Here is a 25,881-nt window from a genome sequence, read left to right as displayed (position 1 = left end):
ATATGGCGGAGATTCAGCTCAATTGGGTGGCTGAATCTTCAAATCCAAACTGAATCAAGGGACCATTTAATCTCTCTGAATCGAATCAGAGCCCTCTGAATAGATTCGGAGAGATCTGGATTTGGCAATCTGGACATAGACACAGCTTTAAATGATTTTCATAGGTTCATAGATTTCACAGACATTAGGGCTGGAAGGGACCTTGGAAGATCATCGAGTCCAGCCCCCGTCCGAAGGCAGGAAATCAGCTGGGGTCATAGGATCCCAGAAAGATAAGCATCCAATTTACTCTTGCAGGTGCTCAATGTAGGTGCTTGAACCACCTCCGATGGGAGGCTGTTGCAGAACTTGGGGGCTCAGACAGTAAAGAAATTCTTCCTTACGTCCAGCCTGAAATAGTCTTGCAGTACTTTATAACCGTTTGACCTCGTCATTCCTTGGGGCACTCTGGTGAACAAATGTTCCCCCAGATCCTGGTGGTCACCCCTGATAAACTTATAGGTGGCCATCAGATCACCCCTGAGCCTGTGCTTTTCCAGGCTAAAGAGTCCTGTGGCTCTCAGCCTGTCATCGTAAGGTCTGTTTTCCTGACCTCTGATCATGCGCGTGGCTCTCCTCTGGACTCTCTCAAGCTTCTCCACATCGTTTTTGAATTGTGGAGCCCAAAACTGGACACAGTACTCCAGCTGCAGCCTCACCAAGGCTGAGTACAAGGGGAGAATGACGTCCTGGGATTTGCTTGAGAAGCATCTATGGATGCAAGCCAGCGTTTTGCTCGCTTTACTTTTCTACCTACCTCTAGGTAGCACGTGGCTCGTGAGTGCTGGGATGCATGGAGTGTCCCACAGAAGTGCAGGGGGCTCCGCAGCACGCCCAGTAGCAGACCCGGAAGTGGACCAGAGGCACTTCTGGTCCACTTCTGGGTCTGCTGGGAAGCGCACTGGGGCCCGCTCCCTCACAGCCCCCCCTCCGGCTCAGCGACTGGTGCCACCTGAGTTGTGGGGAGCACCTGGGGTCCCCCTGTGGCCGATTGCCGAGCTGGGTGGCGTGGTCCCCCAGGCAGTCCCCAGTGTACCCAGAAGTGCTTCCGGGTTCCCTGTTGAGCACATGGAGGGCCCACAGCACTCCTGTCTATGACTTAATCACTGATTCTCTGAATCAGCACTGAATCTTCAGATTTGGATTTGGCCATATAGAATTAGGAACTTTGGCCTGAATCAACTAATTGAACCACTGTCCCTGATTTGGGCCAAATCCGAATCAAATACAGCCCACTTCGCACACCCCTATTGATCTGTTCCTTGGGACAAGCAGTGGGGACAGCAGGAAAAACTTGGTTCTGGGGATGGGTTTGTGATAATTAGTCTGTGCAATTTGCAACATTCCATCAGTATTTTTTAAATAGAATCATAGAAAATTAGGGTTGGCAGGGACCTCAGGAGGTCACCTAGTCCAACCTCCTGCTCAAAGCAGGACCATCCCCCAACTAGATCATCCCAGCCAAGGCTGTCTAGCTAGGTCTTAAAAACATCCAAGGATGGAGATTCAACAACCTCTCTTGGTAACCTGTTCCAGTGTTTCACTACTCTCCTAGTAAGAAAATTCTTCCTAATAGCTAACCTAAACTTCTCTTCTTGCAACTTGAGACTACTGCTCCTTGTTCTGTCATCTGCCACCCCTGAGAAGAGCTCCATCCTCTTTGGAACCACCCTTCAGGCAGTCAAACACTGCTACCAAATCCTCTCTCAGTCTTCTCTTCTCTAGATTAAATAAGCCCAGTTCCCTCAGCCTCTCCCCATAAGACATGTGCCCCAACCCCCAACTCATTTTTGCTGTCCTCCACTGGACTCTCTCCAATTCATCCACATGCTTTCTGTAGTGGGGGGCCCAAGTACTCCAGATGTAGCCTCATCAGTGCTGAATAGAGGGGAATAATCACTCTTCTTGCCCTGTTGGCAACACCCCTACCAATGCAGCCCAGTATGCCGTTAGACTTCTTGGCAAAAAGTAACCCCCAGGTCCTTTTCTGCAGACCTGCTGCCCAGCGAGTCAGCCCCCAGATTTTACCAGTGTATGGGATTCTTTTGTCTTAAGTGCAGGACTTTGCACTTGTTGAACCTCATGAGATTCCTTTTGATCCAATCCTCTAATTTGTCTAGGGCTTTCTGAATCCTAGTCCTACCCTCCACCATATCTACTACTCCCCCTAGCTTGGTGTCATCTGCAAACTTGCAGAGGGTGCACTCTATTCCATCTTCCAGGTCAGTGATGAAGATATTGAACAAAACTGGCCCCAGGACCAAACCCTGGGGCACTCCACTTGACACCAACTAGACATGGCAGACATTGGGCTGCCAGCTAGACATTGAGCTATTGATTAGAACTCTCTGATCCCTGTGCTCCAGTCAGTTTTCTATCCACCTTACAGTCCATTCATCCAGCCCATACTTCCTTAGCTTGCCTGAAAGAATGTTGTGGGAGATCATATCAAAAGCCTTGCTAAAATCAAGACATATCACATCTACTGGTCTCCCCACATCCACAGACCTGATCACCTCACCATAGAAGGCGATAAAGTTGGCCAGGCATGTCTTGCCCATGGTGAATCCATGCTGACTGTTCCTAATCACCTTATCTTCCAAGTGCTTAGAAATGGATTTCTTAAGGATCTGCTCCATGATTTTTCCAGGAACTGAGGTAAGGCTGACTGATTTATAGTTCCCTGGATCCTCCTTTTTCCTGTACTTAAATATGGGCACTATGTTTGCTCTTTACCAATAATCCCAGACCTCTCCTGACAGCCATGAGTTTTCAAAGGTGATGGCCAGTGGTTCTGCAATCACATCAGGCAACTCCCTCAGCACCCTTGGTTGGATCCCATCTGGCCCCTCGGACTTGTATATGTTCAGCTTTTCTAAATACTCCCTAACCTGTTCTTTCACTGCTGTTGACTGCTCACCTCCTCCCCAAACTGTACTGCCAGGTGCAGTAGTCTGGGAGCTCACCTTGCTTGTGAAGACTGAGATGAAAAAGGCATTGAGCACTTTAGCCTTTTCTGCATCCTCTGTCACTAGGTTTCTTCCCCCATTCAGTAAGGGACCCGCACTTTCCCTGATCTTCCTCTTGTTAGTGACATATTTGTAGAAACCCTTTTTGCTACCCTTCATGTCCCTTGCTAGCTGTAACTCCAATTGTGCTTTGACCTTCCTGACTTCTTCCCTGCATGCCCAAGCAATACTCTTATACCTCTCCCTAGTTGTTTGTCCAAGTTTCCACTTCTTATAAGCTTCCTTTTTGTGATTTAGTTTACTGAAGAGTTCTCTGCTAAGCCAAGCTCATCTTCTGCCATTAATCCTAGTCTTCCTGCACATCGGGATGGTTTGTTCCAGCACTCTCAGTACAGTTTCTTTAAAGTACAGACAACTCTCCTGGACTCCACTCCCCCTCTGACTGGCTTCCCAGGAGATCCTGCCCATGAGTTCCCTGAGTGAGTCGAAGTCTGCTTTTCTGAAGTCCAGGGTCCTTACTCTGCTGCTCTGCATCTTTCCTTTCCTCAAATCTAGCCGGCAGAGAGGAAGAATTGAAAATCTATCACATGTTCTGCTTACATTCTATAAAGAGCTGGATATATGCAAAATGTCATGTAAAAATATTTTTATCTGTACTTTTTTTTAAAGCAAGAAGTACCTTAGATCTTATTAATAGGCTTTCTCGTGCGGAGTGGAAAGATAAATAACATTTTACTAACAAAACCTAGAAATTATAGAAAAGTGGGGATGTTCTGTATATTGTTTAAACATGTTCATTATTGCAGATGAGAATTGTTTAATTAAACAAAATGCAATACACAAAAATGGGAGGGAAAAAAATAAATATATACAAGTATTAGGTTTGTATTAGTAACACAAACTAATAACCATGCTCTTAGTCAGTCTTTATCTAAATATATATTAATGCTATAGCTACGATTCAAATGGCTCTCCTACTCTTAGTCATAATATCTATCTACACTCATCAATTACCCATCATGAATGACAGAGTGTTTAAGGGAGTGTTTACATGCCCCACCCCCATCACCCTTCGGGGCTGGCCATGTAAACCTTCCCTCAGCTGCCTCTTCCTCCAGCCTCTAGCATGGCAGCTCCCTCCACCCATCTGCCTCTACTTCCTCCCGCAGAACAGCGGAGCAGCAGGGCTTCCTTCCACCTAACGAAGAGGCAGCAGCTGCAGGACAGTGGCAGCGGTTCCCTCCCCCTAGCCCACCTGCCTCTGCCTCCTCCCCACAGAGCAGCCAGGCTTCCCTCTGCCTGAGACGGCACTGGCTCTCTCTGCCCTGCCCACCCTCCTCCACCTCTGTCTCTTCCTGTGGAGAAGCAGGGCTTCACTTCGCCTGAGGAGGTGGCAGCTACAGTGCCTCCTCTCTCCCCGCTGCCTGCCTCTAATTCCTCCCTGCCTCAGGAGGGACAGTCCCCACAGCCAATCACTGCTGGCCCTCTGGCTGGTGCACGAGCAGTTGCCCAAAAGCATGGACAGACAGACACCCAGACTAGGCCCTTTAGCGCGCGCGCGCACGTGTGTGTGTGTGTGTGTGTGTGTGTAAAATCTTTCTAAACCATGACTACCATTTTCCCCCACCATTGCCAATACATTAATCTCAATGGCACATGCTTTTATTCATTTCTAGAGTTCCAACAGCAGTATTGCTCTGCAACCGGCATGGTTTGACACACCTTTTAGTTACTTATATTGAAATAAGCATAAAAAACTTGCCATATTACTTTCAATTTTTGTCCTAATGCTTATGAAAGGTGCAAACTGACATCATTGGAAATTCAAGTCAAAAGGTACAGTGGCAGCAGTAGGACTACAAATTCTGCCATGCTACACCATCAACGTGACTTAACCCTGGTCAAAGAAAATCCCTCTTGAAATGGCAGGATAACACATTTGCAAAGACTCTAGAGACAAAGGACACTTTTACACGTGCTCCAGAGTAACAAATTGGGAAGGAAAGAGAGATCAGAGTGGCACTTGGGGAGTGTGAAAAGCTAATTCATGGCATGCTGGCAAAAAAAGATTGGCCCCTGTTGTTTTAAAGGATGGCTTTGGTCATTTGAAATTAAATACAAGTAATAATACAGTAATAGCAAAGCACTAGAACATACAAATAATTCCAGAACATCCATTATGAAATATTCACAAAAACCACCCTGTAAAAATCCCCAAAGTATATTTTATAATGATGAAACAGTATAAAGGAGCCTCAAAAAGTAAACTTCAACTGATCCTACCGTTACCATCCTACCAGAAGGCCAATGTGCTCGACTTGGTACTGGCTACTGGGGATGACCTAATTGGTGACCTAGTAATCGATGGGAAGCTGGGTGACAGCGACCACAAGCTGATCACCTTCACCATCTGCCGTAAAGCTGGCAAGTCAGTCAGCAACACGCAAGTCCTTGACTTCAGGAAAGCCAACTTTGACAAGCTCAGGAGGCTTGTCAGTCAGGCCCTAAGGGACCATGACACCAGGGAGAGGGGAGTTCAAGAAGAGTGGTTGCTTCTCAAGGGAGTGATCCTCAATGCACAAGCTAAGTCTATTCCATCTTGGAGGAAAGGCAGCAAGAGGGCACAGCAGCCCCCCTGGCTCTCCAGGGATCTAGCAGACCTCCTGAGGCTAAAAAGAAAGGCCGACAAAGGGTGGAGGATGGGATTCACCTCCAAGGAGGGTTATTCTGCACTGGTCTGGTCCTGCAGGGAGCAAACCAGGAAAGCCAAGGTGGCAACTGAACTCCAACTAGCTTTGAGCATCAAGGACAATAAAAAGTCCTTTTTCAGATATGTTGGGAGCTGGAGGAAAAGCAAGGGCAACATTGGACCCCTGCTGAACCAGATGGGGCAACTGACAACAGACACCCAGGAAAAAGCCAACCTATTAAATGGGTACTGTGCATCGGTCTTTCATCAGTCCTATGGGACGCCCATGCCCGCTACGGGACAGGGAGGTCCGGGTGAGGGAGATCCCCTGCCCTCCATTAATGCTGACCTCGTGAAGGAACACCTTGAGAAGCGAGATACCTTCAAGTCAGCCGGCCCTGACAATCTGCACCCCAGGGTACTCAAGGAGCTGGCAAGCAGCATAGCCCAGCCCCTGGCACGGATCTTTGAAAACCCCTGGTGCTCTGGTGAAGTGCCCAAAGACTGGAAGAAGGCCAATGTGGTGCCCATCTTCAAGAAAGGGAGGAAAGTGGATCCAGATAACTATAGGCCCATCAGCTTGACTTCTATCTCCGGGAAGATCTTAGAACAGTTTACTAAAGAGGCCATCCTTAATGGACTGGCTGATGCCAACATCCTAAGGGATAGCCAGCACGAGTTTGTTGCAGGTAGGTCTTGCCTGACCAATCTCATTTCCTTCTATGACCAGGTGACCTATCACCTGAACAAGGGCGAACAGATTGATGTCATATACCTTGACTTAAAAAAAGCCTTCGATCTGGTATCCCATGATCACCTCTTGGTGAAACTGGCCAATTGTGGCCTTGGGTCCACCACGAATCACTGGCTGGGAAAGTGGCTCTGTGGTTGGACCCAGAGGGTAGTAATCGATGCAAGTCAATCATCATGGTGTCCTGTGACCAGAGGTGTCCCCCAAGGCTCTGTTCTTGGACCCATATTCATAGTTTCACAGTTAGTAGGGTCAGAAGGGACCTAAGCAGATCATCAAGTCCGACCCCCTGCCATGGCAGGAAAGAGTACTGGGGTCAAATGACCCCAGCAAGGTGACTGTCTAGCCTTGTCTTAAAGACCCCCAGGGTAGGAACCAGCACCACTTCGCTTCGAAGTTGGTTCCAGATCCTAGCCACCCTGACAGTAAAGTAGCGCCTCCTAATGTCTAATCTGAATTTACCCTCTGCCAGCTTGTGACCATTATTTCTAGTCACTCCTGGTAGTGCTTAGGGGAACAGGGACTTCCCCAGTGCCTGCTGGTCCCCTCTCACTAGTTTGTAACAGGCCACTAGATCCCCCCTCAGCCGTCTCCTCTGGAGGCTGAATAAGTTTATGTCCCTGAGCCTCTCCTCATACAGCCTACCCTGCTGCCCCCTGATTATGCAAGTGGCCCTCCTCTAGACCCTCTCCATGTTGTTCACATCCCTCTTAAAGTGCGACACCCAGAACTGGATGCAGTACTCCAACTGCGGCCTGACCAGTGCCGCATAGAGGGGGAGGATCACCTCCTTGGACCTGCCTGATATGCATCTGTGGATGCATGACAAGGTGTGGTTGGCCTTCCTGACTGCATCCCCACACTGCCAGCCCACGTTCATCTTGGCATCAGTGATGACTCCAAGATCCTTTTCTGCCTCAGCACTGATGAGAAGGGAGTTCCCCAGCCTGTAGGTATGCTGCTGGTTCTTCCTCCCCAGGTGTATCACCTTGCACTTGTCAGTGTTGAATCCCATCCTATTCTCATCCGCCCATCCCGGTAACCTGTCTAGGTCTGATTGTAGCCTAGTCCTTCCTTCTAGCATGCCCACATCCCCCCACATCTTAGTGTCATCTGCAAACTTGAACAGGGTGCTTTTTATCCCCTCGTCCAAGTCACTGATGAAGATGTTGAACAGTGTGGGCCTGAGGACCGAGACCTGCGGAACCCCACTGCCCACGTCCCTCCAGGTCAATAATGACCCATCCACCACCACTCTCTGGGTGCAGCCCTCCAGCCAATTGACGACCCATTTGACTGTGTAGGTGTCAACACCACAGTTCCCCAGTTTTTTTAATGAGAACAGGGTGAAAGACAGTGTCGAAGGCCTTCTGAAAGTCCAGAAAGACTATGTCCACTGCTACTCCTGCATCTAAGGATTTGGTGACCTGGTCGTAGAAGGCCACCAGGTTGGTCTGATCTGGTCCCTGCTTAGGAAAATAGAGGCAAAGAAGTCGTTAAATAGGTTAACTTTGTGATTTGGTGTGATGACCAAATTTCCTAGCATGTCTTGCAGGGGCCCTACATTACCCAGCACCTTCTTTTTGCCCCCTATGTATTTAAAAAAGGACTGCTTGTTGTCCTTGATCCAGGTAGCTAGTCCCAGTTCCATCTCCACCTTGGCCTTCCTGACTGCCCCCCTGCATCCCTAAGCAACCGCAGTATACCCCTCCCTGGTGATGGCCCCTCCCTTCCATTGGGTGTACGCTCCCCTTTTACCGGGAAGACATTCCCGGATGCTTTTGGTGAGTCATGGGGGCTTTTGCACCCTCCTGCTCCCTTTGATCCGTGTTGGGATTACCTCCCTTTGGGCTTGGAGGATTGTCTCCTTAAGGAGAGACCACTCTTCTTGGACACCTGGCTCCCCTCCTCTCCCCTCTGGGATGTCAGTGCTTCCTTGACTATTCTCCTTAGCTCATTGAAGTCCACCCTCCTGAAATCTAGGGCTGCTGCCTTGCTGCAGGCCTTTGCCACATTGCACTGGATGGTGAATTCCAGCAGGCGATGATCACTGTCGCCCATGTGGTCGAGCACCCGCAGCCCCCTCACCAGGTTGATACCCGTGGCCAGCACCAGGTCCAACAAGGCGTCTCCCCTGGTGTGACTGTGCACCTCCTGGGTTAGATGGAGGTCCTGCATTTTGGCTAGAAACCTATGTGAGCGGTCAGACTTGGTTGACTGCTCTTCCAAGCAGATGTCTGGAAAGTTCAGGTCACCCATGATGACGTCCTTTGACCTAACTACCTCCGTGAGCTGACGTAAGAATTCCTGGTCTAGCTCTTCCCCTTGGTTGGGTGGTCTGTAGTAGACCCCCACCATTAAGTCTCTTTCCCCTCAACTGCCTTGTATTCTAACCCAGAGCACTTGTTTGCCCCTCCTCTGACTCTGTGCTATTTGATGAGAATGTGCATTCCTCTTTAATGTAGAGCACCACACCCCCACCTTTCCTCCCTGTCCTGTCCCTCCTGAACAGTCTATAGCCCTTTACATTCACCACCCTGTCATGCGCTGGGTCCCACCACATTTCAGTGAGCCCCATTCTGTCTGGGTTGGTGTAATCTAGCAGGAGGTTAAGTTCCTCCTGCTTGTTTCCCATACTATGAGCATTTGTGTAGAGGCATTTGAGGCCTTCTGAGGATGTATGCACTGATCTCAGCATTGCCCTGGCCCCTGTTGCTTACCTGTGTATATGTTCTGCTCGTCGTTCTAGGCTGGGTTGTACTTGTGGGTGCTGCTTGGTTTAGCAGTCCAAGGTTTCCTCCACCCTTATCTTCCCCTTCCCCGATGAGCCTAGTTTAAAGCCCACCGGAGGAGATGTTCAACATCTTCATTAATGATGTGGACATTGGAGTCAGAAGCGGACTGGCCAAGTTCGCCAATGACACCAAACTCTGGGGCAAAGCAACCACACCTGAAGACAGGTGGGTGATCCAGGCTGACCTGGACAGGCTCAGCAAATGGGTGGAGGAGAACCTGATGGTGTTTAACTCCGAAAAATGCAAGGTTCTCCACCTTGGGAAGAAAATCCTGCAGCATCCTTATAGGCTCGGCAGTGCTACACTGGCTAGCACTACCGAAGAAAGAGACTTGGGGGTCATCATTGACCACAAGATGAACACGAGCCTACAATGTGATGCTGCAGCTAGTAAAGTGATCATAGTTGCTTCTCAAGCAAATCCCAGGACATCTTTCTCCCCTTGTACTTGGCTTTGGAGAGGCCGCAACTGGAGTACTGTGTCCAGTTTTGGGCTCCACAATTCAAAAAGGATGTGGAAACGCTTGAGAGATTCCAGAGAAGAGCTACGCGCATGATCAGAGGTCAAGAAAACAGACCTTACGACGACAGGCTGAGAGCTATGGGGCTCTTTAGCCTGGAAAAGCACAGGCTTGGGGTGATCTGATGGCCACCTATAATTTTTTCAGGGGTGACCACCACCAGTATCTGGGGGAACATTTGTTCACCAGAGTGCCCCAAGGATTGATGAGGTCGAACGGTCATAAACTACTGCAAGACCGTTTCAGCCTGGACATAAGGAAGAATTTCTTTACTGTCTGAGCCCCCAAGGTCTGGAACAGCCTGCCATCAGAGGTGGTTCAAGCACCTACACTGAACACCTTCAAGAGCAAATTGGATGCTTATCTCGCTGGGATGTTATGACCCCAGCTGACTTCCTGCCCTTTGGGCGGGGGGCTGGACTCGACGATCATCCAAGGTCCCTTCCAGCCCTAATGTCTATGAAATCTATTTCTTTAAAAGGAAATCCATAAGAATTGAAGCCTCTCTGTGTCATTTTTATTCTTACACATGCTTTTTTCAAAGCATAAGAGATAATGAATCAATCTGTATGAACTCTTCTTGTACAGACATGTGTACAGCTCTTGGCTACAGAGCCTGTTTCTCTCCCCCACTTTTCTTTTACTTCAGATGTCAAAACTTTACTCAGAATAGGTTAGAGATTCTGTAGCACAGAGGTGGGCAAAATATGGCCCGCAAGGCCATTTTATCTGGCTCGCAGGGCTCCTAAAAATGTAGGGAATTAAAATGCATCTGTTCTTGGTTCTTGTCAAAGATGACAGGAACCAAGGGCAGTAGGACCCAGGGGAAACCCTGGAGAGCTCCTGCAACAACAGGGCCTTCCGGGCCCCATCCCCATGGCCAGAAGCCCCAGCAGGGGCTTCTGGCCTGGGACCATGAAGCTTCTCCAGCGTGGGAAACTCAGGTAAGGGGATGGGGTATGGGGAAGGGCAGGGGATGAGCTGGTGCTGAGTGCAGGGAAAAAGTGGCCCCTTCCCCACCCCATTACCACAGCTCATGGCTGCAGCCGTTTGCAACCTGTATTGGGCTGTCCTGAGCAGGCACAAGCAGCCTCAGATGGGCTGTGAGCAGCTGCTGTGCAGGACACTGGCCACAGGATAGCAGAGGGGCCATTTTTCCCCCTTCCGCACTCATTATCAGCTTGTAACTCAGCCCTGCTGTGATCCTGGGCTCTGTACTGGCTCCAGGCTCACTCATCAGGGCAGCACTGTGATGGCAGCAGCTGCGCCCCCCCCCCCCCCTTTGCTGTGCTGGGCAGTGTTTGCTGGTGCTGAGTGGTGGGGGGCGGGGAAGTGGCCTCTTGCCCACCCTGTGTTTGGTGCCCATACTGCAGCTGCCCCCTTGGGGCTGCCTGTGCCTGCTCAGGACAGCCCTGCATGGGTTGTGAGCGGCTGCAGCAGGGAGGGGGAGAGCTGCTTTTCCCCCACGCTAAGCACCAGCTTCTTCCCTCCTGGCAAGCACGGGGTCGGGGCTGTGCGCTGTCCCCTGCCTGTACCATGGGGCTGGTGGGGCACTGGGAGTGAGTGGGTGTGGTTGGGGAGCAGGGCCTGCATCCATGTCCCGGGGCTAGCGTGGGACCCAGAGCAGGGCGGCAGGGGTATAGGGTCCCAGCCGGCAGGGGCTCTATGGAGACAGGCCAGCTCCCCACTCTCCCTGCTGGTGCAGCCCAGCTTCACAGACCCCTGCCAGCCTGTGCCCTACTTTGGGCCCTACCAGTGCTGGCCCTGGGGCATTGGTCCCAAGACATTGGGACATTGGTCCCAAGATGGTAACCAGGGGGCAGGGCACCTGTCAAGGGGCAGGGCTACCCATGCGACCCTTGACAGCTTGCCACAACTTAGTAAGTGGCCCCCTGCCTGAAACAATTGCCCGCCCCGCTGTAGCAGATTTAGTATGCAGGGCTAGTGTATTTCTAAGCATTTTATATCAGATTACTCCCTCACCTTTCTTATTTTGCAGTATGAGATGAACATACACCATTCTGCAGGCTAATAATAAAAAAACAAGCAAGTCTTTCAGTTATTTATAAAACACCACCACTCAGATAATCTTTTAGCACCTTAAAATCTTCATCTAAATGCACCCATAAATGTAAAAGTGAAAAATTACTGCAGTAAGTAGTACTGATTGAGAAAATGCAAAGTACATACCACTGTGCTTCCATTGTGCATGTTATGTGTGTCCTTATGGGCATGGGCACAGAAATCTATACAAGCTGTTACGCCAGAGAAAGGCCTACCATCCTTAGATCCAAGTCGACAGTCTGGGCCCATGTGTTCATTTTCCACCTAAAATAAAAATACATGAGGTTTATTTGGAGATGGCATTGAGCAACTTAAGATTCCATAGGCCGAAGTGGCATTAGTTTTTAACTAAATAAATGTACTTATGAAGACTGTTTTATTACAGAGTAAATATTGTCTTGAGCAACATACTGCAATATTAATTCCTGAGTGTCACCAAGACAATTAGCTCAGCCAGATTCAAAGGATTATTAAGCTTGTATAAAAGAAAATTTCCCTATGTACAATAGATAATAGCTATTGATATTTTATGGGGACAGGGGGGTGGAGACAAAAGCCCAGAGGTATGTGACGTGCCTGGGGACCTGGCAGTAGGGAAAACAATAATGGGAACCTAAGCAACATTCTTTGGGAGAAGATAGGACAGTTAGTTAAATACTCAAAATGTTTATATACTAATGCAAGAAGTATGGGGAACAAACAGGAAAAAATGGAGGTCCTAGTACAAATACAGATTTATGATGTGATTGGGATTACAAAGACGTGGTGGTATAGTTCACACAACCAGAGTATGATCCTACATGAATACAGCTTGTTCAGGAAGGATAAGCAGGGGAAAAAGGGAGGTGGTGTTGCCCTATGCAGGCTATGGACAGACATTACACTTAAACAGTTTTAAGTGATCAGAAACTGGTTTAAAACTGTAACAGAACAGATGTTCAGTACACATCAACCAGCCTGAAAATGGCTGAAACCAGTTTGAGATAAACATGGTTAAATGTAGTATCAGACTTAACTGATTTGGGTCAAACTGGTTTATGCAGTCTGTCCCAAACCCCTTCCTGGTTTAACTTAAACCAGAGTTCCCCAGCATCCCAGATGCTTTGCAGCCTTGGGTGGGGTTTTCTGTTCTAGAGCATGGCTGGCCCCACCCCTATGCCAAGCTTCCCTCTGTCCCCTCCCCACTCAAGCAGGGATTCCCCCCTCCCCTCTCTCATAGCATGGACTGTAGGCAGCATGTGGTATACTAGCTAATGCTGAGAGGTATCTCTGTAAGGCAGACAGGAAAATGGCAGACAGGACAGTGCCTGCTTAGGGCTTTTTTGGAGTTAATCAACAGGTCAGCTGGTAATGTCCCTCCCTTCCTTGGAAAAAGTTGTTTAAGAAGAGTTTGAACTAATGAGAAAGGCCTTCATTGTTTTGTTGGGCTGATAACTGCTCTGTTATCAATCCCATGCTGGGTCCCTTATTGGTCAGGAGCAGCAAGGCAGGGAACCCTTCCCTAATTGAAGCATCCTGCTGGGGCCTGCCTATGGCCCCTCTCAGCTCAGTACTATGGATGGGAAAGGAGGGCTGTTCTATTGCCCCATAGCTTCTAGCCTCAGCCACTGTAAGCATGTGCTTCCATTTCTTCAGTTCAAAAGGAATGTCTGTGCAGTTGGAAAACAATTCAGCCTAGCCAGGTTAGACTAACCTGCAAAGACTGAATCAATAAGGGCTCAGGGTTTTTGCATGCCTGTCCCTAGCCCATGTGTTTTAAAGTACAGTGCGAAGTGGAAGGCAGGCCTGTTGAAAGCCTCTGGGTAACGGTCCAAGGGAAGCGCCTCAGGAAAGGTGTCATGGTGGGTGTCTGCTACAGGTGGACAAAGGGTGGAACAACTGATGGAAGTTTCCAAATTACAGGACCTGGTTCTCATGGGTGACTGTAATTATTGGGACATCTGATGAGAGGAACACACAGCAGTGCACAAGCAGTTGAGCAAATTCCTGGAATGTGATGGGGATAACTTTTTGATATGGATGGTAGACAGGCAAACAGAGGGAAGGCTCTTCTCGACTTGCTGCTCACAAACAGGGAGGAACTACTAGAGAAGGTAAAGGCAAGAGGTATCTTGGATTACAATGACCACAAAATGATAAAGTTCAAAATGATGAGGGGAAGAAGGAAAAAGAGCAGCAGAATAAAGACACTGGACTTCAAAAAAGTAGACTTCAACAAACTCAGGAAATTGGTAGGCAGGATCCCCTAGGAGGCAAGTCTGGGCGGAAAAGGAGGCTGAAATAACTAGGTATATTTAGTTTGCAGAAGACAGTCTGGAGAAGAGAAGACTGAGGGGTGGGAGGTGAGATTTGATAACAGTGTTCAAATACCTGAAAGGCAATTATAGTGAGGATAGGAAAAGGCTTTTCTGTCTGATGGAAGGGCACAGTGCTAGGAGCAACGGACTCAAGCTTTAGCAAGGAAAATTTAGGTTGCAGATTAGGAAGAACTTCTTGACTAAGACTGTGGTTAAAGGCTACCTACAGAAACTGTGAAACCTCCATTCTCAAAAGTTTTCGAGAACAAAGTTAGACAGACAGTTGGTTGGGATAGTTTAGTCAGGTGTGATCCTACCTTGAGCAGGGGATTGGATTAGATGGCCTGCAATATCCCTTCCAGTCCTACTTTCCTGTGATCCTATAATCTTAAAATTATAAAATCCCAAAAAAACTATTTCAAAATCGGCTGAATGCATAATTGCACTTTTGCTGGTGATAAAGGGTTCTTCAGAGAAATTCAGTATAGATTACTGCCAGTAAACCATCGAATATGCTCTACAAGCCCAATGGCATTTCAAGATATGTGGCTATATGTGAACAAAAATGAGAAAAGATGCTCATGTGTAGTCATACACAGAATAAGATGCTCTAATAATACACTGAGTGAAAGTATTTGTGCTCATGTATGTAAAATTATTAGGGCGAGCAATTCCAGGTACTTAAATACTGATTTTCAGTAGTTTGGTATTTCTCTTGTGTTGTCACCATTTAATTTAGCTAATGTCATGAGCCAAACTTGTGCTATGGGGGATTCCTTCCGACTCTCATCACTTGTTATTTAGCTGTGCACCAATGTTCTTACTTGCGTGTGACTGGAGAAGGCTGGAAGAAAAAAACCCAAAAAACAAAAAAACCTGTTGAGGGAAGCTAATAACTACATAAGAAAATGAAGGTCTTCCTTGTGTCCTTTCTTTCTTTCCTTTTTGGAAACCACACCTACAGTTGGTAACAACACCACACTATGGATCATAAAAAAATCATACAGGATCATCTCTTTCTAAACCATCCCAAACAAATGTTTGTTTAACTTGCACTTAAAACCTTCCAAAGATAGAAATTCCACAACCTGTTCTAGTGCTCAAAGTAATCTATTCTGGTGGTTAATGACTCCTAATAAACAATGTCAAACCTCAATATCAAATGTAAATTTCCTTTGTTATACTTTAAGTATAACTTCTTCTCCTGTTCACTCTGCACAAAGAGAACAGTTGAATTTCATCTTTATATTTTCTTTTTATGTTTGAAGATGATCACCCCAACTCCCTTTCCAGAACAAATAAATCAAATTCTTTCAATTTTGCCCAATATGGACTAATTTCTAGAAAGATCCTTAACAATTTTTGTTGCTCTCCTCTAAGTTCCTTCCAATACACACTGATGAAGGACTAGGTAAAATCAACGTGCTATTTACTGCTGAAAGTTCAAAGCTTTAGAGTTCTAAAGAAGGAATGTTGATTTTAATTTCTGTCATGTCCACCCAGAGGGGTGCAGTATCCAAACAGACAGAAGGACTAAGGTATACAAATGAACTGAGGAGGAGAAACATTTCAGTTACAAAGATTGTTCTATATTATCTGTCCATTTACCCAGAACAAAGAACTCAAGATTTGAAGTGAGCTGGCCGAAGCAATGCAGGAAATCAGAGTGAAAATGGGATTCCTAGCTGCCTGGATCTTTGACACCACAATTCTGACAATCTATGAAACTGTATATGTACAATTAAAATAACAGAGAAAAATTTCCATCAGCTGGTCTGACTTGCCTGAAAGATGCTGAATATCAAAGGGCATGAATGCAAGGAATCACTGCTGAATGAAAGGTTATTTATGGGACTTATGGACCCAATTATTGATCTGTAAGATTTCAATAAAATGTTATTACAATAAAATATGTTATGTGATGTCTGAAGCTGTTCTCCATTTAGTTGAGAAGGATTTTAACTTTTTTAAAGGAAAAACATAGGCCATTTAAAAATGTTAGAGAAATGTATAGCTTATTTAGTTAGTCTATAAAGGTACATATCTATCCTGCCTTCAAAGGAATGTAAGACAAAGATGTCCAGTTTAGTAAAGTTTTTTGCTCCCTATACATTTAGTAGGGGTCATTTTAGTTTTAAGTGTATTTCAGGGGGGCAGGAAGAGGGGACATCATCAGCTCTTTGTTGTTTAAAGCAGTAGTGCTCAAACTTCTGGTTCTGTAGGCCAGATGAGCCTCATCTGCAGGATGGATTGAACCCCACACACCTGAATCAGACTGCAGGCCCTTGGTTGGCCCCTATATACTGGGGTCAAGCCCTAGTGTCCAGTGTTGCCCTTATCCTTCCCTGAGGACTGTGATTTGGCCCTGGGGCTCACAGCTGTCCCCTCCCTGCCCCAAGCACTGGGATTGGGCCATAGGGCCCAGCACCACCCTACATGGTGGGACATAGCCTTGGGGCCGGGTAACTCCGATGCCCACCTCTGCACCCTAGGGTAAGACATCTGGATCCAGTGCATAGGGTTTGTGTTTCTCCATGGTTATGACCACTGCTCTACTGCTGCCAATTTCCAGACCTGTGGAGAGCCCTGCATGCCAGAAGGCCAGAGTGCCACGAGCCAGATCTGGCTGGCAGGTGAGGGATTGAGCACCCCTCGTTTCAAGCCTGCAGATACACTGCCTGTACTCACAGACATACCTGATTCTGAAAAGCTTCAGGAGCAAGTTTCTTATAAACGGGAGCCACATCGGTGGCTAACATCTGCAAATTATTTTCAAGAAGTTCTTCCTACAGAAAACAAAAAAATATTTATAACCTATCATTTGCAGTTTACTTTAAAACATCTAACCTAAACTAGTAAAGCCAAGATTCAAAGTTAATGCAGCCTCTATCTTATATTTCATTTACCTGATCTTATTTCCTGTGGTTATTGTTACTGGCCATAAATAAACTTGCTATCACAAACAGCACATGGCAAAAGCATCAAAACTGACAAAAACCACAGTAGACAAGGGGTTAATTTCATCTTTGCTTTTCTCTTCTCTTGTACAGGTGTCCCAGAGAAGATGGCTGTTCCAAAAACAGCTGGAAGGGAAGGCGGGCATTTGCTTACCATGTTGGGAAATCTTTTTTGTCACTGTTTTTGCTTATTGGGACTTGTTTTTTTTAATGCTGGTAAGAGTTCCTGCTGAAAAATCCTGTTGATTATCAGAGTTGTAACAAGCAGAGTTGGTGCCATGGACAAGCCTATGGGAAAGCTGCAAGGGGGGTGCATACAAGGGGTCAGCAAGTGGAAGTCAGATGTGCATGATAGCTCAGAGGCAAGGGGAGTGGGGCACAGCAGCCTTACCCATACTGGAATCTCCTAACCAGCCCCTGGCTGTGCTACTGCTACCTCATACTCTGCCTACCTTGGCTGTTGTTCTTAAAGCAGCAGCAACAGCATTCATGCAGAGGTAAATTAAGATTTACTGGGGCCCTGGGCAAAAACAAAATTGGGAGCTCCCCTCTAGAGGTGCACCGATATATCAGTTGCATATCGGATTGGCACTAATAAAAGCAAAATTAACATTACTGGCTATTGGCTTTTTTGGCCCATGTAGCCAATTAATGTCATGGATAAATGCCACATGCACATGGCCAGGAATGCAGTCAGGCAGTGTCCAGGCAGCTTGGAAAGCAGTATCCTGCCAGTAAATCTGGGGCAGGGAGGGGCGTGGGGGGGGGGCACATGGAGGGCCCAATAGTGAGGGAATGGGGCAGGGGCTGGGGCAAGGGCAGGGGCAAGCGCTGCCCAGCCAGGGTGGTAAACGCAACTCTGGGGCCAGGAGTGGGACAGAGCTGCAGAAGGCACATCAGGGGAGCATGGGAGGTTGGATGGGAGTAGATCCCCCCCACTGCACGCACTCCTGGGGGAGGCATGAGGGGCATGTGCCCTCCCTAATTTCTGCACAGGGTGAGGGTGACCTGCCCACTGCGGACTCGGGGCCAGGGGGGCTGGACTTGGAGTTGGCAGAGGCAGGGTGGGCTCAGCTGTGAGGGGCAAGTGACAGCGGCAGTGCTGGGAGGGGTAGCTATGTGGAGGCTATGAGAATTTTGGGGTGGCTATAGCCTCCCATGTCTTTCCTAGCACCACCCCTGCTCAGGGCATTCTGCATGGGGCTCCTGAGGGAAAGGCAGCGGAATGAGTGCCCCAAGCAGGGGTGGTGCTAAGAGAGGCATGGGGAGGGAAACGGCTATTCCAAAACTCCCTGTACCCCTCCTATAGCCACCACACCCAGTGCCACCATCACCTGCCCTGCACCACTGAGTGCACCCCAGCCCCCCACCAGGAAGAGACTGGCGCAGCCCCTGGCTCCAAGCCTGCAGTGGGCAGCTCCCCTTTCCCCACACACAAATCTGGAGTGCACATGCCTCCCCTACGGGTATATGCAGTGGCAGGGAGCTGCCCCCACCCCAACACATACACCACCCAGATAAGCCGCCCTCACTATTGGGGCCTCCATCTACCCCTCCTCCCCACAGACTTACTGGCAGAATGTTGCTCTCCACGCTGCGCAGCTGCATTCCTGGCCACGTGCATGCAGCATTTATCTGTGACATTAACTGGCCACATGGTCCAAAAAAAAGCCAATAGCCAGTAATATTAATTTTCCTTTTATCAGTGCCAAATTGATATATGACCGATATATCAGTCCACTTCTAGAGGGGAGCCCCCAATTTTGCACTTGCCTAGGGCCCCAGTAAATCTTAATCTGCCTCTGAAGCGGGTCCTCTGGTTGGCAGGGGTCCCTGGGCCTGGGCCCTGCTGGCCCGTGTGTTAATTCGCCTATGGCAGTCAGGAACTGTTTTAGAGTTTCTGGCATGGAGCTGCTAGGACAAGATTCCACAGGGGTTGGATTCGTTCCAGCACCCTTCCTATCTTGGCACCTGGGCTGGGTGCCCCTCTTGCCCACCCCTAGTTACACTACTGCTGATTACTGCTGCCAGGTGACCCCGCTAGCTTCTTCATTCTTTGTGCCCAAGGAAGGAGATATCTTCTCCAGTTCTTGCCTTTGGAGATGCAAGGGTCTCAGCTGAGGCCCTGATGGAGGGCCAGGTCAGTGTTCTGTTCCTCAGAGACATGGTAAAATAAAAATAGACTTAACTAGCTTTCTGTTATAACATATTTTTACACCCTGTTACTTGTACTATTACAGCCCCAAAATGTTTGCATTTTCCCTGAAGTCTGGATATTCAGTTGGGGAAATCAAAGGGTCAAGGAAATCAAAGGCAACAGACTGAACATGAGGTGACATATTCTTTCCCCTTTTTTCAAATGTGAAGACAAGACTTTTGAGTGGAATCCTAGCTTCTTTCTTACAAAATACACTGCAAAGTGACAAGTACTATTTCATTTCTTCTGTAAGAAACCTCCTTTTCTAAAAGTGTTTGTTTATTTACATATACATGGATACATATATACACACACTTTTCAATGGCATATTATATTTATATAATGGCACATCATCTTCTGAACTCATACAATTTTCAAGTTACGAATTAAAACTGTGCCACGTGTCTTTTTTACTTGTTTCAGGTAACATCCTTAGCTTACATCTATACTACATACTATTCTTACCTAAGGGTATAATACACTTATTTACATTAAACCTTATCTCACTCTGTCCAGGGTCTCAAATGATAAAATGATCCAAATCTCTCTGCACTTTGAATCTATCCTCTTCTTAATTTGCTATAGCACCTAGCATTATGTCATCTGCAAAATGATCAATATGCAACATTTAGCTAAGACAAAGAAATATCTACTAGACAAAATTAGTGACAAACCAAATGAATGCATGAATGAATGTTCATGGTTTTGTGATATAACTTTACCTTGAATTTTATTTCAGTAATTTTAAGCATATAATAGCTAAACTGACTGGAATACATCCATGTAGGTGGTTGGGATTTTAATTAGCTCTATAAATAGGGAAAGGTCAACAGGATATTTACACAGTTGATCTGAATCAACTCTGGCCTGACTCTTATGTGAAACTACAAACATTGTTGCTGCATGTAAGACAACTCTTTAACTCCCGCCTGGAGTTCAACAAGTTGGAAAATTTTGCTAATGAGAAAACAGTAGGAATGTATTCCTGGAAACCTGCACATAGCATGTTGAAAATGTATTTTAAAATATATTAAACTGGTTGTTCAGGATGCAGTATTTTTTTCTGTCAAATCTCCAGAGAAGTAGGGCTGGAAAGAGTAAAAGGGCCCTGAAGTTACTTGTAGACATGGTAACTCTTAAGTCAGGAGTCAGGCCATCATTTCTAATGCAGGTATTTTGGAGTTAAAATGTGATCTCTACTGCTTTCCTTTCCTTCCTTCCTTTTAGAAGGAAGATTTCTAATATCAAACAGATCTACTGGATACTTTTTAGTTGTGTAATGTGAAATTTTGTAGAATCCATTTCCATAGGCACTGATTTATTTTTGCGGGGGAGGGGGGGTACTGTGTTAAAATGATGGCCCTTTTATTTTTGCTAGGGGTTGCCTAAGATGATGCCTTCCTGCCCTGCACCCCTGGTATGGCTGGAGCAGAGCCCATGGAGAAGAAGGGGCAGATATGAGCTGTCCGCCGCAGGCTCTGGCTCCCTGCCCTGCTGCTCTTCCCCTGGGAATCCTGCGCTAGCCACAGCATCATGGTGAGGCACCAACTGCCCACCCAGCTCCAGTGTGGGGCACAACTCTGCACCACTGCACTTGCTGCTTCTGGGTGGGCAGGGGGTGTCTCTCCATGGCAGCAGGGCGGGTGCAAGGCTCCCAGGGAGTGGGCAGCAAGGCAGGGAGCCCTGAGCCTGCAAGGGGCAGTCTGCATTCGCCCTATGCACAAGTCTTGGGATCATGTGCCCCCAATCCCCCTCCACAGGAGCGTGTGCGGCAGCAGAGAGCTGCCACCCTCAGTCCCTGCCTGTGGCTTTGTCCCACTCCCCACCTCAGCCCTGGGCTCTATACACCACGAGGCACATAGGACAGTTTATTAACAGGTTTTTTAATGGTGGAACCATAGTGTTACTGCTTGTAGTAACTGGTTCTGTTGTATTAGATATTCATATATGATGAAAAATGCAGATGAACACAACCAAAAATTTCACTTAAACACAGAAGAAGATTTTAGAATAAATGTTAAAGCGTTACAGTACACAGGAAGACTGATTTCATTTTTAAGAGGTGTTGAGAAAGGTGACTGCATAAGCAGTGTCCTGGGGTATGTGGGTGCATAGAAATCTGTAGGTTCCACCTATACCTCTCTTCTAAATGCTTGTTCATATTCTTTTCTGAAAAAGAACTTACTTGTTTAGGGTCATCTGTGAGGAGTCTAAATTTCCTGGGGGTCTTGCTTCTTGCAAATTTACAACCATTGAAATACATACTCCACGAACAGCCAAATGAGAATGATGCTCCACAAGTTTCAGGATCAAGTCCTTGACATGCACAAGTACGGCTAAGACAGCAGTAAATTCATGAGAGACAGTTGGCAAGGTAAAATGTTTCTTTAGATACAAGTCATCACTTACATGATTTTTATACTACGTGACAGAACAACACAAAGATTTATAAAATATATATTAAATGTTGATTCAGTTGTTTCTGATAACAATGACTATGATTGAGTCATTCTTTTTGAAGACACTCCCAAAATATTTAATTAAAATGAACAGAAATACATTATAGTTCTACCCACATCAATGTAATTTTGACTTCTCCAGCTGGACAAATTAAAAAAATTGCAAACTAGTATCATTCTCACTCCTGTTTCTCCTACCCAAATGGATACTGTAGAAAGCTTTGCTTATGTGTAGAATCTGATTCACTTTTTAAAAGGGAGCCATGCTAATTAGGAGGAAATATTAAAAACACAACTGAGATCTGAGGTGCTAAAGAGTTGTCAAAGGGTCCTGATTAGATTCAGGCCATACAAGAATCTAAATGGAGGTTGAGATGTATGCTCCTGTAGCTTAATTGGATGTAGTAAGTTTTGCAGTCACCTGACACACCAGTGGGATAAGGCAGGTTCATTTCAGGCATGCAGAGGAAGAGTACTCTGGGTTGAGTGCCTAGGTACTCTCATGTCTGAAAATTAGGAGGACTGATGATGACTTGTTCTCTTCTTCTGAGCAGCACCAGAAGAAGTACAACAAGGAAGGGGTCAGTTAAATGCTCATCCTTAAAGAATGAGGGCAAGAAGGTATTTTAATTCTAACTGTCTATATAGAAAACTTATATAGAGGGAGAGAAAGACTCACATGTAGAGTCAGAACTGCAAGGAAATGAGAACTGACTAAAAGAAGCCAAGCTGGTAATGCTGAAAAAAAAATATTTCTGTTAACACAGTTTAGGGTCTTGGAATATGGCTTACTATCAGCCATGGATTTCAGTTTAATCAGAAAATTCAGGGAAGTCATTACCAGTGAGAACAGAGGAAACAGTTGAGGATGGTTGGGTATATAAAAGAGAACAAAGGTCAGTGATGAGCAATCTTTATTTTAAGTCTGCTCCCATCCACTCTACAGTAGCTTAATGTCTGACTCACTATGACTGGCATTTATTTCAGCAGTCCCAAAGTGGAACCTCTAAAAAACATGATTTTATGTCTACAAATAAGAAAACCAAGCAGGAGAAGTCAAAATCCATACAAAGTATGAGTAAAACTAAAATAGTATTAGCTAAAGATTATAAGACTCTTCAAATTTTGAAAAAAACAACTCGCTTTGAGACGAACTATTCTGTGCCTGATACGACTCATACTAGTCGCGGTGAAATGGAAGATCATGGAGAAACTGTACCACTGGAGACGTAACCCCTTTAGGGTAACATCTCAGCCCACAGACATGGGGCCCATACTATAGCCTTTCTGAAGGTGGTACAACATAGTTTCTTCAAATAGCCACCAGTTCTGCTAGTGGGTATAGAGATGGAGACAGTTCACCCACTTCTAATGTATTTGGTGTAATGAAAGGTCCAGTGTTCAAATGGAGGGAGCAACCACTGGATCCTCTCATCACAAGCAGTTTGTATGTTTAAATAAGCTCATGCATTATGCTTACTAGGTTATTAAGTCTAATTTATTTTCTTCATGCAAACCAACAGTCGAAACATTAAAAAAAAAAAAAACCCAAGAAAACCAACCAGGTGCTATAAATTTCACTTACTCTTCATTTAATGCACATCTACGGCTTGTGGGACAGCCATATTTTCGGAGACTCTGAGTCAGTTCTTTATACAATGTGTCAGCCAGAAGATGCGGAATCCCTTCCCAAGCTAATATCAGAATCACGATGACGGCAGTTTGGCAGTGATGTCCTGCACGCTGACGTACCAAGCAAAGCAACTTTTCCTCATCGCTGCTTCTTCGTATCACCTGGAAAAGTCATATCATTCATTCATTCTTGGACAATGATAGAAAATCTCTCTAAAATTCTGATGCCATATCCTTACTCACAAAAACCCTTCTGAACCATCCTATCAGCTTATGTACGACTAAAAAAAAATAAAAATGCATTTGAAACTAAACCAAAACAAGCTATTTAAATAACTGTGGACTATATTTTGCACTTGACTATCTATGTTCTTCTCCTACCAAAGTCAACAGCAAAACACAGCCCTCAGACTGTTAAGCAAGCCAGCAGAATCAAGAAGAACCAAGGTTAATGTTTCACTAACTTTGACTTGTTTTTTACCAGTTTGTCACAAGCTTAATACCATATATATTCAAGTAGTAGATGACCCTGATTATAAGACAAACCCCAATAATTAGATTCTCTGCACCCAGCCGTGTAGGTTGTAGCCATGTTGGTCTAAGGACATAGACAGACAAGGTTCTTTAGGTAACTTAATAGTTGGACAAAAAAATTCTTAGCAAGCTTTTGCATTTAAAAACCTTTCGTCAGGCTGAGGCAGAATCTGCAATTGGTGTGTATGCTCTTCCTGGATGGAATAAATAGTAAAGAGGCCAGAAGCTGGTATATATATGCAAGAAAGCCAGTCAGTGAAGATATAAATTGAGGAGTCAGTGGGTGAGAGACAGGCTGCGGATGAATGTAGCAGGTAAATAGTGAAGAGGTTCCAGGGGAGTCAGATGTCAGGCAGGTTATAGTGTGTCATAAATCCAATGTGTATATTTAGTCCATGGCTTCTTGTATCCAGTAGGTTGATGAAGTGAAATTCATAAGCTCGTCTGTGAAAAGTGTTTTGCAAATTCCCTTTGAGGGTCAGAAACGAGAGACTGGAGACAGAGTGGTTTTCTTGTGAGAAATGTACCCCTACCGGTAACTGGGTATTATTGTCTTTAATAGATTTCCGGTGTGCGTTCATTTTGGCGTGCAGTTGTTGTTTGGTCTCTCTTATGTATTTTCCATCAGGGTATTTGGTGCATTGGATATTACATTTTTGGAGTTAGGTAGGTAAGCAAGATGACAACTCAGAGTACAGACTGGATATTACTGACCAAAGATATTACTGACCTTATACACTTCATCCTCACACACAACAATTTCACTTTTAATAACCAACACTTCCTCCAGATGTGCAATCTCTCTCTCGGTGTATAGATCGGGTGGCGCTTCAGTGAGGCTTTTTGGTGCTTTTATCTAATAGCTGATTCAATCAGCTATTAGATAAAAGCACCAAAAAAGCCCCACTAAAGTGCCAGATCTATAGAGACTTTGAGAAAGCCAGGTCCAACTAATGCAATGACTCTTCTGGGCATACTCTGGGCTTGGTGTGGGAGTGCACCAAGTTTAAAGCAAAGTGCTGTTTTGTTTTGATTTTAGGTCTGTAAGCAGCCTTAGAGCTTCATTCATCTAGATCCACATACCAATGATCGAATAGAATATAGAAGCACTTCCCTACTGATGCCACAGAACAGGCTCCTTCCTCACTGCTTAGATATTAAGCTACTGAGGGCAGCAGCTATCTTTGTGTTCTGTATTTTATGGCACTTAATGCAACAAAATGACAGACTATAACTATGGCTCCTGGGCAGTACAACAATATAAATAATAGCAGTTTATCAGCAGAACAACTGCTTTTATGCAGCCTTAAAAATTAAGGAAAAAAGCATTCCTGATATTCCTTCTCCCATCCATCCATCAGGTATATGTCATAGAGTAAAACACATTATTTAATAAACACTAATAAACAAAATAATGACAAATAGAAGGTACATACTTTCACCTATTCTCCAAATAAGTGTTAGACCCCTGTGATTTCTCCATGGAGCACCGTCATTCCCAGAAAAGCATCAAGGCTCTATTCATAAGCTTAAGCAACTACATAGTAGTGTCCTGGGCCTCCCCTTCCTGGCACAATCACGTATAAAACTAGACTACTATTGATCCCAAAATTGTTGAGACTCTCCCCCAGTTCCCCATTACCTGCTTAAGTAGATCAAGGACTCAGTCAATTAGGTTATTCATCTAACTTCCTCTCATGCTAGGTTATCTATTACACATATTTAAAAATTGTACTCTTGAATATCATATTCTTTTGAAGTCCTCCATTACAAAATCAACATGAGTATGTGCAAGCACTAAATGGCATACAAGACAGACAGAACAACAGAAATACCAGAAAGTTTAATATACAGGGAAATAATTAACCAATATTCTAAGCAGAAAACTGAAGTGTTCTATTGGCACATAACTGAGATAATGCTGATAGACCACACATGCAAGATAGCAACAGAATTTCACCTGCCTATGTAATACTTA

The 25,881-nt window shown here is 45.8% G+C and overlaps 1 protein-coding gene across 3 annotated transcripts in view; it reads right to left on the bottom strand.

Moving 5' to 3' along the window:
- TET1 (tet methylcytosine dioxygenase 1) overlaps nucleotides 1-25,881 on the bottom strand; it is a 174,318-nt gene that overhangs the window by 58,047 nt on the left and 90,390 nt on the right. For all 3 annotated transcript variants that reach the window (XM_090057970.1, XM_090057968.1, XM_090057969.1), the window contains 4 exons: nucleotides 23,323-23,531; nucleotides 21,464-21,614; nucleotides 16,821-16,910; nucleotides 11,954-12,091 (listed from right to left, as the gene is read on the bottom strand). In XM_090057970.1, the coding sequence (XP_089914096.1) occupies nucleotides 11,954-12,091; nucleotides 16,821-16,910; nucleotides 21,464-21,614; nucleotides 23,323-23,531 (588 nt within the window). The remainder of the gene's footprint in view (nucleotides 1-11,953; nucleotides 12,092-16,820; nucleotides 16,911-21,463; nucleotides 21,615-23,322; nucleotides 23,532-25,881) is intronic.

The sequence above is a fragment of the Crocodylus siamensis genome, chromosome 7, assembly GCF_052110815.1.
Source record: "Crocodylus siamensis isolate JL-2025a chromosome 7, ASM5211081v1, whole genome shotgun sequence".
NCBI classification, from domain to species: domain Eukaryota; kingdom Metazoa; phylum Chordata; order Crocodylia; family Crocodylidae; genus Crocodylus; species Crocodylus siamensis.
This window is presented reverse-complemented; position numbering and strand designations above follow the sequence as displayed.